This window comes from Nerophis ophidion, linkage group LG26 (genome assembly GCF_033978795.1).
Source record: "Nerophis ophidion isolate RoL-2023_Sa linkage group LG26, RoL_Noph_v1.0, whole genome shotgun sequence".
Classification (NCBI taxonomy): Eukaryota; Metazoa; Chordata; class Actinopteri; order Syngnathiformes; family Syngnathidae; genus Nerophis; species Nerophis ophidion.
Window position 1 is genome coordinate 13,168,783 of NC_084636.1, and position 13,819 is coordinate 13,182,601.

Consider the following 13,819-nt stretch of genomic DNA (forward strand, 5'->3'; position numbering starts at 1 on the left):
GTCTCTCAGTTGCTTTCCAGCAATTGTATTTTTCTCTTGCGTTCTCGCTCGCGCTCTGGCTCCAGCCCCAAACCCATCTCTCCTCCTGGCTGCTGCTTATAACAGAGCGACAGGTGATTAGATAACAAGGCTCAGGTGGGCCATCTACGCAGATGTCGCTGATTTTGAGGCCGGTCCTGGCACACCCCAGTTCGCTGCAGGCCCGCAGGCCACACCCCCTCCACAGTTGGCTTCAGAATAACAATGTTATTACAAAGAATAAGAGACCTATTATACACTAGAAATGTTAGTCTTACTTAAAAATGCACGCGTTTAGTTGTATTCAGTGTTAAAAAATATATTATATGGCTCTTACGGAAATACATTTTAAAATATTTGGCCTTTTGGCTCTCTCAGCCGAAAAGGTTCCCGACCCCTGCCCTATTTGCTGCGTGCTTTTTTTTAAAATGAAACGGCGCCGGACGGGATGCACTTGAACGTGGTGTTGATTGGTAATTCAATATAGACTTTTCTTTATTTACATTGACACATGTAACACATCCATAACACACAGCAACACTACACTCAATCAAGCCTCAGGTTCAATAAATATGTAGCAAACCGCAGACGGGAAAACGGCCAAACGTGACCGTTTACTTCGCGGAATGGTCCAAAAGTGTTTCCGTATAGTCTACAGTACAACGCAAGGAAGATTGGGGGAAATAAAATTAAAAAAAAAACATCCATAGAACTTTTTTATACTCATGTACCAACGTCTTCATTAAGATAATCGCCTTCTGACATTTCTTTACAATAAATGCACAATGAAATGTATATTTACACAAGGTGTAAGCTGAGTGGTTTGGGCGTACATTTACATGACAACAAATTGAACACAAACTAACAAACAAAAAAAATTGTCAGGTTGAAATAGTTTTGAAGAAAACAACTTCACACATTCTTGTCCTGCCGTGGTTTTATCCCAAAAAGTTTTCTCCAAATGCATAGTCGAAAAATTGACGTTTTTTTTTGTTGCAATTTTGAAAGATCCAACCTGGATTAAATGGAAAAAAAAAACAAAAAACGCCACTTTACCTGGTTTTTTTCTGTTGTTTTTGTTACAAAAGTAACATTTTTTTTCGCCACCGAAACATTGTTGCCATGTAAACGAACGGCGAAAAAGGGCACCAAATAGTAGCGGCACCTCTTAAAATAATAGCAATGATAATCCAATTATTTTTTTTTAACATTTAGAGAAGCACACAAAGTCAAGACGATGTGTTTTGTCTCTCGCACACACACAATGTTCATTTACGCTAACAAACAGGACACTTTTCCCGATGCTCTTTACGACAAAAAAAAGGAAGTAGGGGGACCTCCGGAGTGAGATGAGCACTTAATGAACGGCGATGGTGGTCCCCAACGGCCATATTGTGTCCAACATAACAACAACAAACACGTCTCAGAAATGGCAGTACCACAGCATGTAAACAATGGTCGCAAAAGGTATGGAAACCAGTATTTTTTTTTTTTTTTTTTTTTTTTACATCCCGGCGACAAATACTGTAGTCCATAAGCCCGACCGTGAAGAGCAAGCGTACCAAGTCGCTACAGGCGAACAGTCATGGTGGTCCTCGGAAGCTGATAGCTTATTATAAACGAGTGTCCCACTAACTCCAGTTTAATATCGGACCCTGAATAAATGTCACCTTCACTTTAAACAAGCTGGAGAATAATACTGACGGATAAAAAAAAAAAAAACACCAAAGCTGCACTATGGGATGTATGGAATGATATGAAGTGCCTCCAGTGCGTGTTTTTTTTTTTTTTTTCTTTTCCTTTCAAAATAACCCGAAAACAAACAAACAAAAAAAGGTAATAAAACTTCAATTGACAGAAATATTAAATGTGACTTAAAGCTATTCGTATTGGGGGCATCATTTCAACTGTCCTCCCTTGAAGCCACGGACAAAAAAAAAAAAAAAAAAAAATTCATAGTAAACAAATGTTCTTCTTCCAGGGGGGCTCAGTTTGTGTGTGGCCATTGTTTTTTTGTAAGTGTGTCAGTGTTTTTTGTCATGGTAGCAAAACATGAGAGGCACTTCTTTAAAAAAAAAAAAAGGGGGGGCCAGGGTGGGAGCCTCACACCCGCTGCGCACCGAGGCCCGTCCCCTCCAGGAAGACCTCATGCTGGGCCAGTAAGGGCTGAGTGGGAGCGCTGGTGCTGGCGCTTGGAATGCTCGGGTCCTCCTCCTCTTCGTCCTTCTCCTCTTCCTCAGCTCGTTTGGCAGTTCTGGGTGACGCCTTGAGCCTGGAGTTGAAGTTCAGATAGATCTGAAAGGAAAGTCAGGTAGCATGAGAACTACCGTATTTTGGGGACGATGAATTATTTCATTTTTGCAAAATCAGAATCGGAAATACTTTAATATAATCCCCGAGGGGAAATTAATATTTTCAGCACAATCCCATTAAAGATCAGACAAACATTAAAGGCCTAGTGGAATGAGATTTTCTTATTCAAACGGGGTTAGCAGGTCTATTCTATGTGTCATACATGATCATTTCGCGATATTGCCATACTTTTGCTGAAAGGATTTAGTAGAGAACATTAGAGACTTTTGGTCGCTAATAAAAAAGCCTTGCCTGTACCGGAAGTAGCAGACGATGTGCGCGTGACGTCACGGGTTGTAAAGCTCCTCACATCCTCACATTGTTTACAATCATGGCCACCAGCAGCTAGAACGATTTGGACCGAGAAAGCGACAATTTCCCCATTAATTTGAGCGAGGATGAAATATTCGTGGATGAGGAAAGTTAGAGTGAAGGACTGGAAAAAAAAAAGGTGAGGACAGTGGGAGCGATTCAGATGTTATTAGACACATTTACTAGGATAGTAAATACTAGCTGCCCACTGCTCCCCTCACCTCCCAGAGGGTGATCAAGGGTGATGGGTCCAATGCAGAGAATCATTTCGCCACACCTAGTGTGTGTGTGACAATCATTGGTACTTTACTTTAATTCTATGTGTCATACTTGATCATTTCGCGATATTGCCATATTTTTGCTGAAAGGATTTAGTAGAGAACATCTACGATAAAGTTCGCTAATAAAAAAGCCTTGCTTGTACCGGAAGTAGCAAACGATGTGTGCGTGACGTCACGGGTTGTAGGGCTCCTCACATCTGAACATTGTTTATAATGTGAGCCTCCAGCAGCAAGAGCTATTCGGACCAAGAAAGCGACAATTTCCCCATTAATTTGAGCGAGGATGAAATATTCGTGGATGAGGAAAGTTAGAGTGAAGGACTAGAAAAAAAAAAGGCGAGGACAGTGGGAGCGATTCAGATGTTATTAGACACATTTACTAGGATAGTAAATACTAGCTGCCCACTGCTCCCCTCAGCTGATCAAGGGTGATGGGTCAAATGCAGAGAATCATTTCGCCACACATAGTGAGTGTGTGACAATCATTGGTACTTTACTTTAATTCTATGTGTCATACTTGATCATTTCGCGATATTGCCATATTTTTGCGGAAAGGATTTAGTAGAGAACATCTAGGATAAAGTTCGCTAATAAAAAAGCCCTGCTTGTACCGGAAGTAGCAGACGATGTGCGCGTGACGTCACGGGTTGTAAAGCTCCTCACATCCTCACATTGTTTACAATCATGGCCACCGGCAGCTAGAGCGATTCGGACCGAGAAAGCGACAATTTCCCCATTAATTTGAGCGAGGATGAAATATCCGTGGATGAGGAAAGTTAGAGTGAAGGACTAGAGAAAAAAAAAAGGCGAGGACAGTGGGAGCTATTCAGATGTTATTAGGCACATTTACTAGGATAGTAAATACTAGCTGCCCACTGCTCCCCTCAACTCCCAGGGGGTGATCAAGGGTGATGGGTCAAATGCAGAGAATAATTTCGCCACACCTAGTGTGTGTGTGACAATCATTGGTACTATAACTTTAACTTTAATTCTATGTGTCAGACTGGATCATTTCGCGATATTGCCATATTTTTGCTGAAAGGATTTAGTAGAGAACATCTACGATAAAGTTCGCTAATAAAAAAGCCTTGCCTGTACCGGAAGTAGCAGACGATGTGCGTGTGACGTCACGTGTAGTAGGGCTCCTCACATCTGAACATTGTTTATAATGTGAGCCTCCAGCAGCAAGAGCTATTCGGACCGAGAAAGCGACAATTTCCCCATTAATTTGAGTGAGGATGAAATATTCGTGGATGAGGAAAGTTAGAGTGAAGGACTAGAAAAAAAAAGGCGAGGACAGTGGGAGCGATTCAGATATTATTATTCAATCCAATCCAATCCACTTTATTTATATAGCACATTTAAACAACAAGAACGTTTCCAAAGTGCTGCGCAGCCATGTTAAAAACAATATTAAAAACGATATTATGCTTCACCAATGACTGAATAAAAACAAAAAATGAATAAATATAAAACCAATATAAAAACAATATAAAAATAAAAATGATTAAAAACAATTTTAAAGGGTAAATTCAATTAAATTATTAAAATAGAAATCAAAGTGTATAAAAAACACAGAGGACAACAGAGGACAACACAACTCACGAAGTGTTAAAAGCCAAAGAATAAAAGTGGGTCTTAAGACGAGACTTAAAACACTCCACTGTGGAAGCAATTTGAACATGGAGCGGCAGAGTGTTCCAGACCTTAGGGCCAACCACAGAGAAGGCCCTGTCTCCCCTGCTTTTAAGTCTGGTCTTGGGCACCACGAGCTGGAACTGACTCTCGGACCTCAGAGCGCGCGCAGGAGTGTACATTTGGACGAGGTACGAGATACACTGAGGTACCGGTCCATGTAAAGATTTAAAAACAAACAGCAATGTTTTAAAATCAATTCTAAAACGAACAGGGAGTTCTGGACTAACTGCAACCGGGAGAGAGCTTTTTGGCTAATGCCAACATAAAGTGCATTGCAGTAGTCCAGGCCACTTGAAATAAAAGCATGCACGTCTTGTTCAAAAAGGTTAAAAGATAAAAACGGTTTAACCTTTACTAAAAGACGAAGGGGATAAAAACACAATTTTAAAACGCCGTTGACTTGTTTGTCAAGTTTAAAATCAGCGAGGGCCGGAGCAAAAACTAAAATTTCCGTTTTTCCCTCAGTCATTATTAAAACATTCTGTGCTAACCAAGTCTTGACGTCACATAGACAGTTATTAGACACATTTACTAGGATCATTCTGAAAAATCCCTTACCTGCCTATTGTGTTACTAATGTTTTAGTGAGATTATATAGTACATGAAAGTCGGAGGGGTGTGGCCACGGGTGTGGTGACCGCCAGTGTCTCCGGTGGGAGGAGGTAATAGTCCGCAGCAGCTGCAGGAGGACGCAGGCTCCGCTCATAACTACGGTAAAAGCCGACTTATTACCACAATTTTCTCACCGAAACCTGCCGGTTGACATGTGGTCGGGATCCATGTTCGCTTGACCGCTCTGTTCCATAGTAAAGCATCACCTTCGGGAATTTTAAACAAGCAAACACCGGCTGTGTTTGTGTGGCTAAAGTCTAAAAGCTTCCCACCAACATCTTTCTTCTTTGACGTCTCCATTATTAATTGAACAACTTGCAAAAGATTCAGCAACACAGATGTCCAGAATACTGTGTAATTATGCGATTAAAGCAGACTACTTATAGCTTGGATCAGGCTGGAAAATAATGTCCGCTACAACCCGAGACGTCAAACGTCATACCGCGACGTTTTCAACACGACACTTCGCGGGAAATTTAAAACTGCAATTTAGTAAACGAAAAAGGCCGTATTGGCATGTGTTGCAATGTTAATATTTCATCATTGATATATAAACTATCAGACTGTGTGGTCGGTAGTAGTGGGTTTCAGTAGGCCTTTACAGGGAGACAGAACAAGATCACTGACGGGTGAGAAAAATATTGAGAAACAGGTAAATGCTGGAGGCGGGGGGACGAAAAAAAAAATTCAGTCCAAGCCTGGACCAGAGGGAAAAAAACTCATAGCCATAGCACACATACGCATGTGTGTAAGAGGGAAACATCAAAGTACACAAAGAACTTTAAAGGGGAACATTATCACCAGACCTATGTAAGCGTCAATATATACCTTGAAGTTGCAGAAAAAAGACCATATGTTTTTTCAACCGATTTCCGAACTCTAAAAGGGTGAATTTGGCGATTTAAACGCCTTTCAATTGTTCGCTGTCGGAGCGATGACCTTTCACCCATGACGTTATAACGGGAAGCTATCCGCCATTTTCTCAAACACATTACACACACCAAGTCAAATCAGCTCAGTTATTTTCTGTTTTTTCGACTGTTTCCCGTACCTTGGAGACATCATGCCTCGTCGGTGTGTTGTCGGAGGGTGTAACAAAACGATCAGGGACGGATTCAAGTTGTCTTATGTGGAGTGTGCATTGATTAGCACGGCATGCTAATCGATGCTAACATGGCAGAAATGGCAAGAATGTGTGGATATCCTGCAACACTCAAAGCAGATGCATTTCCAACGATAAAGTCAACGAAATCACAAAGGTGAGTTTTGTTGATGTTATTGACTTATGTGCTAATCAGACATTCGGTCGCGGCATGAATGCCAGCTAATCTATGCTAACATGCTATTTAGGCTAGCTGTATGTACATTTGTAGCTATATTTGCATCCAGCCTTTCCCTCCACCCCCATTTAATGCCAAACAAACACTTACCAATCGAGGGATTTAAGTTGCTCCAGTGGTCAAAAGATGCGATCGCCGACAAGCTTCAATAGCTTTTCGCTCAATAGCTTCAGTTTCTTCTTCCTATTTCGTTTTCGCTATCTGCCTCCACACTCCAACCATCCGTTTCGATACATGCGTAATCTGTTGAATCACTTAAGTCGCTGAAATCCGTGTCTGAATCCGAGCTAATGTCGCTTTATCTTGCTGTTCTATCCGCCATGTTTGTTTGTATTGGCGTCACTATGTGACGTCACAGGAAAATGGACGGCTGGATTTACAGATAGCGAAAATCAGGCACTTTAAAGCCTTTTTTCGGGATATTGCATGATGGGTAAAATTTTGAAAAAAATTTGAAAAATAAAATAAGCCACTGGGAACTGATTTTTATTAGTTTTAACCCTTCTGAAATTGTGGTAATGTTCCCCATTGAAAACATTAAAAGAGCAGAGCTGATGCAACCAGCCACTTACTTGTTTACTTTTTTACCATGTTAACTCATTAGTTTTTACCCTGTCCTCATGTCTCACACCAGTTTGCAATTATCACATCTATTATTTCAACCGGAACTTGCCAAGGAAGTCAGCCTGGCGACTTTACCTCATGCCATGCCTGTTTACCACACTATCCATAATTTCCCTCCTGTCCATGCCGCGTAAGTTTTTGGTTTTCTTTATGTCACAGTTATTGAGTTTTGTTTCTTTTGTCCATAGTCAGGCCTTTGTGCTAGTCTTTGTTTATAGCCAAGTTTTGTACTTCCGCCCTCGTGGGCGCCTTTTGTTTGCCTTTTTGAGGTATAGTGTGAAGAAATAAATATGTACTCACATTCACGTCTCGCTCGTGCCAACTTTCCTTTGCATCGGAAAAACAAACCAACCCATAGTCCAAGTCCTGACACATATAGACTGTGGTGGCCTCTGCGGTGTGCCATGCCATCATCTGCTGGGGTCTGGGGAGCATGGCCAGAGAGAGGAGCGGACCCAACAAAGCAAACACCCTCGGCCGCCCACCAACTCTCGGCCAGTGTCCAGTCCGCATGGACGAGCGAGGATGTGTCCAAGGAGACCGAGGTGTCCGATACCTGCTCATTCAGCCGAGACACTGTGAAGCCCGTCTGTCCCGGCGCTCAGCATTAGATCCACAGCCCTGTCTCTTCATCCGCATCTGGTTTGGAGAGACCCAGCATCTGGTCTCCATGGCCAAAAGGTTCCCAGAAGTTCACAAATAAGCACTGCAGACGTCTTGCTCCTCAGAGTCCCTTGGACCACCACCAATGACGGACATGACAGCCTCGGTCATATTTTTGAACCCAGTTATATTTTTTGATTAATGTTCTTTTTATGCTTTTCAGCAAATATCTCTCACTCTTGCTCCCACCGACAACTACCTCTCTCCTTCCCGACTACTGCCTTTAACAGAGCGACAGGTGATTAGCCAAACACTCTCAGCTGTGTCCTCTGCGCACCTGTCGCTAATCTCGAAGCCGATTCTGCCACAGCCCGCTTTGCTGCAGGTCCGCAGGCCACGCCCACCACATCACCAAAGTGCCACCCCCTGTCACACAGTCCCAAACTGTCCCAAACCCATCCATTCATCCATCCATTTTCTACCACTTATTCCCTTTGGGGTCGCGGGGGACGCTGGTGCCTATCTCAGCTACAATCGGGCGGAAGGCGGTGTACACCCTGGACAAGTCGCCACCTCATCGCAGGTGTCCCAAACCAGGCGAAAACCCCCACATGAAAACAAGAACTCCTGCCACCAGCAGCCACTAAAGTGGCGGCATCTTGAAAAAAACAAAACAAAACAAAAAAAAGCTACTTTTTACACAACCACATCAGAACAATGAACCAGAAAAGTGAATGCAAATGTTTACAAATTAATTAAAAAAAAAGAATAATAAATAAATAAATATATATATATATATATATATATATATATATATATATATATATATATATATATATATATATATATATGTATATATATATATATATATATATATATATATATATATATATATATATATATGTATATATATATATATATATATATATATATATATTCCTAATTTAAAAAATAAATAAAATAAACGGCTGCTAATTTTCTAGTCCAGGGGTGTCCAAACTTTTTCCACTGAGGGCCGCACACTTAAAAATCAAAGCAAGCGGGGGCCATTTTGATATTTCTTATGTTAAAAACCAATACAATATATATACAAAAAAATCTACATTTGGGCCTCCACTCAGGCTTGAGCCCGAGGACCTTAAAGGGTTTTGGGAAAAAAAAAAAAAAAAAAAAGTGTCATTATTCAACATTAGGTGTATCTATCAATATAATGTTATTAAAGATTTAAGTTGTATGCTCTTTTTGTCAAAGAAACCCCTGTTTTTTTTAATGGAAAAAACACAAAATACGTAATATTTTCACCCAATAAAATGTTTAAGTGGAATATTTGAGATTATATAATAATTGGAGTCTTAAAAAAGGTCAATAACTCATAACAACATTGATTTTAATTCATTATTTATTTTTAGCAATGAATCTTAAAAACAAATTACACAACAATTATTGGGGTATCCAAAAGGGTCCTACTCATTAAAGTGTCAAAAAATAAATTATACATTTTATTAACTGTTTACTTTTAACACAATAACCTCCAACTCAACTTCAGATTATAAATGTTATTGTTGTTTGTATTTTTTGTTGGTTTGTTTTAGGACCTTTTTAAAAAAAAAAAAAAACAGCTTACTTTTTTACATAGCAAACACAAAATATGCAACATTTTCCCCAAATAATATCTCAAAGTGGAATATTTTCAATGTTATTGGAGCCTTGAATAGGTCAATAATTCATAATGTCATTGATTTTGATTCATTATTATTTTTTAAAGAAAGAAACAGCCTGCATGGCAGCTTTGTGTTATTAGAGTCAACATTGCAACATTTTATTCTTACATATCACCTGTTGGCTATTTTAGAACACTTTTTATGTTTTTTTTTCATAATATTTTTACAATGTGCCGTGGGGCCGTTAAAAAATGACCTGTGGGCCGCAAATGGCCCCCGGAGCCGCACTTTGGACACCCCTGTTCTAGTACAATCAGCAGTCGGGTATCTGCATGTGTATAAAAAAACAGCTCTTAAATATAACTGCCGATCGGTTCTTATTGTACACTGAAAAAGAGCCGTTCAAAAGGGTCGACTCGTTCTTACACGCCACTTTTCAGTAGTTGCATTTAGAATAAAATATAATAGAATATATCATTATTGTCATTGTACATTGTACAATGAAATTGAATACAAACTAATTTAGTGCAAACTCAAACATAAAAACATAAGAACATAGATAAATAGATAAAAATACATAAAATACATAAAAATACCAAGCATACAGCGCTCATGCACAGTCATTATTGTTATCTTGTGTTCAGCGACACTATTGCTCTCGGGTAAAAAGTGTTTTTAAAACGGTTTGTCCGGCATTTTATCCTGCCTGAGGGCATCAGTTCAAAGAGTTTATGCCCAGGGTGAGACGGGTCCTTCCTTGATTTGCAGGATCATAAGGAGTCAGCATCCACCAGCTTCATCTAGTCCGGTTTATCCGCAGCTTCCATAATTACACGCAGTTTTCTGTAACATTTCTGTGAAACCCTACATTTCATGCCAAAATGCACATTTAATCAATGTGGAAAACACAGGCCGAGCAGTGTTTGGTTTGACGATACTGCACGGCGCAGAGTTCACGGCCATTCCCATCTTGGTCGGTAACTCCCTCAAGCTTGTGACCGCAGACGAGGGTAGAAACTTAGATCAGGGGTGTCAAACTCATTTTAGATCGGAGGGGGCCACATGGAGAAAAATCTACTCCCAAAGGGGCCGGACTGATAAAATGGCGGCACGATAACTTAAAGGGGAACATTATCACCAAACCTATGCAAGCGTCAATATATACCTTGATGTTGCAGAAAAAAGACTATGCATTTTTTTAACCGATTTCCGAACTCTAAATGGGTGAATTTTGGCAAATTAAACGCCTCTCTGTTTATCGCTCTTTAAGCGATGACGTCAGAACGTGACGCCACCGAGGTCACACACCCGCCATATTCATTTTCACATTACAAACACCGGGTCTCAGCTCTGTTATTTTCCGTTTTTTCGACTATTTTTTGGAACCTTGGAGACATCATGCCTCGTCGGTGTGTTGTCGGAGGGTGTAACAACACTAACAGGGAGGGATCCAAGTTGCACCACTGGCAAGAAATCTGCCGCCAGACCCCCATTGAATGTGCCAGAGTGTCTGCACATTTGACCGGTGATGCTAAGACAGACATGGCACAGAGATGTATGGATAACCTGCAGATGCATTTGCAACGATTAAGTCAACGAAATCACAAAGGTGAGTTTTGTTGATGTTGTTGACCTATGTGCTAATCAGACATATTTGGTCGCGGCGTGACTGCCAGCTAATCGATGCTAACATGCTACGCTAATCGATGCTAACATGCTATTTACGCTAGCTGTATGTACATTTGAAACTAGATACCCACATTTAATGCGAAACAAACACTTACCAATTGACGGATTTAAGTTGCTCCAGTGTCACAAGATGCGAAAGTCCTGATTGTTTGGTCCGCACATTTTACCGGCGATGCTAATAAGGCAGCCATTCTATGGGCCACTTCATTAGGTACACCCATGCTATCGCCGAATAGCGTCAATAGCTATTCGCTCAATAGCTTCAATTTCTTCTTCAATTTCATTTTCGCTATCTGCCTCCATACGCCGACCATCTGTTTCAATATATGCGTAATCTGTTGAATCGCTTAAGCCGCTGAAATCCGAGTCTGAATCCAAGCTAATGTCGCTATATCTTGCTGTGGTAACCGCCATGTTGTTTGTATTGGATGCACTGTATGACGTCCCAGGGAAATGGATAGTGGTTTTGAAGATAGCGAAAATAAGGCACTTTAAAGCTTTATTTAGGGATATTCCGGGAGCGGTACAATTTTGAAAAAAAAATTCAAAAAATACAACAAGCCACTGGTAACTGATTTTTGTTGTTTTTAACCCTTTTGAAATTGTGATAATGTTCCCCTTTAAAAATAAAGACAACTTCCGATTGTTTTCTTTGTTTAAAAATAGAACAGGCACATTCTGAAATTGTATAAATCATAAAGTTGTTCGGTTTTTTTTTACATTTACATGTTGCGAATAACAGTATTCTATTCGTATTTGTTGTTATTTATACTTTCTGAATAAATGGTGTGATAATGTTCATCAGTCAACTCATTGGTGTTCATTTTCAATCTATCAAGGTAACAAAATAATATCAAAATCAAATTACAAGATGTTATTTATGTAGTTTGCTCATTTTCCACGACTTATGTACTAACATCATGTGGTTTATTTTGAACATACCGTATTTCCTTGAATTTCTGCCGGGTATATAGTATGCGCCTGCCCAGAATTATTGCCGGGTCAAACTCGTTTCCAAAATATTATTTTTATTAGCGCATGTGTCTAGAATTTCCGCCGGGTCAAACTCGTTTCGCCAAATAATTAGCATATACCTAGAATTTCCACCGGGTCAAACTCGTCACGTCACGAGTGACACTTCACCTGTCATCATTTTCAAAATGGAGGAGGCTGATTTCAATCATTTGAAATCGCATAAAGGGAAGGAGATTAAGAATTATTCAGTAGGATTTAAGGTCCAAGCTATTGAATATGCTAAAAAGAACAGTAAGCAGCTATGTTTTATTAATATACCATAGCTGCGTGTGTCAAATATGAGTCATTAAATGACTCCCGCCTCCTGGTGGTAGAGGGCGCTTCTGATCCTTCTTGCGACTACACGGCTGCAGAAGAAGTGACAACAAGCAGCAAGAATGAGCAGCGATCGTTTATTTTTTCCTCTCGCTTGCATTTTTAACATGGAGGATTACATATCTAAACTGGACTTTCAATCGAAGCAGGAGGTAATAAAGGAAGATCTCCATCGAGACAGAGAGACTTTTAAAACTGAAGAAAGATAAGGAAGACTTCTATAAACAAGTTATCGATGCTTTTGATCAGAAGGAGCTGTGCATGGACTTCATTTATAAGTAAAGGTTGAACCATAACGTTTTTTTTTATTAAATGTGATTTTCATGATGGTATCCTTACATCACACTCAAATTTATAAGCGCAGGCCTAAATTTACCGCACGCCTTTGGTAAGCGCCGTAGTGAGAAGAGGTTTTAAAAATATTAGCGCATGCTTGCCTTTACCGCATGCCTTCGGTAAACGCCCAGGGGAGAAGAGGTTTTAAATTAATTAGCGCCCCGGCGGCAATTCAAGAAAATACGGTATGTAGCATAACTTACAAAGATACAAAGAATTGCTACTACGACATCTAGCGGACACATTTAGAACAGCAGTTTGTGTCATTCAAAAATGTCAGGTTTATTTTTATACTTAGCATACTTATCCCGCAGACTGGATAAAACCGGTTCGCGGGCCTGATCCGGTCCTTGGGCCGTGCGTCAGACACCCCTGACTTAGATCGATCGGTTTAATCGAGAGCTTTGCCTTCCGGCTTAGCCCTCTTTTCACTCGTGTAGTGACCAGAGTACTTCCCTCATGAACAAGAACCAGAGTTACACCAAATCCTCTACTTGGGGCAACACTTCAAACCCTAACCTGAAGGGTGCAACCCCACCCTATTGCGGACTGAGAACCAGGAGATGCTAAGATTTTCCCTTTTCAAAAATACAATCGCCCTTGACAGTGTCTTGGCTGAACGAGCAGGTATCGGACACCTCGGTCTCCTGAGACGTATCTTCGCTCATCCATGTGGACTGGACCGAGAGGTGGTGGGCGGCGGAAGTCACAAAGTGCATTTGGTTGCTTTGTTGGGTCTGCTCCTCTCTCTGGCCATGCTTCCCAGACCCAAGCAGATGATGGCGTGGAACACCGCAGAGGCCACCACAGTGTATATGTCTTCTTTATTGTTGTTGTTGTTGTCGGCTCTCTTTGTTGCTTTGTTGGGTCTGCTCCTCTCTCTGGCCATGCTCCCCAGACCCAAGCAGACGATGGCGTGGAACACCACAGAGGCCACCACAGT

General features: G+C 40.7%; 1 protein-coding gene across 3 annotated transcripts in view; it reads right to left on the reverse strand.

Annotated features, from left to right (window-relative positions):
* Positions 1–484: 484 nt before the first annotated feature.
* Positions 485–13,819, reverse strand: part of kita (KIT proto-oncogene, receptor tyrosine kinase a) — a 228,529-nt gene continuing 215,194 nt past the window's right edge. For all 3 annotated transcript variants that reach the window (XM_061888897.1, XM_061888895.1, XM_061888894.1), the window contains exon 21: positions 485–2,313. In XM_061888897.1, coding sequence (XP_061744881.1) covers positions 2,122–2,313 — 192 coding nt within the window. In that variant the 3' untranslated portion in view covers positions 485–2,121. The remainder of the gene's footprint in view (positions 2,314–13,819) is intronic.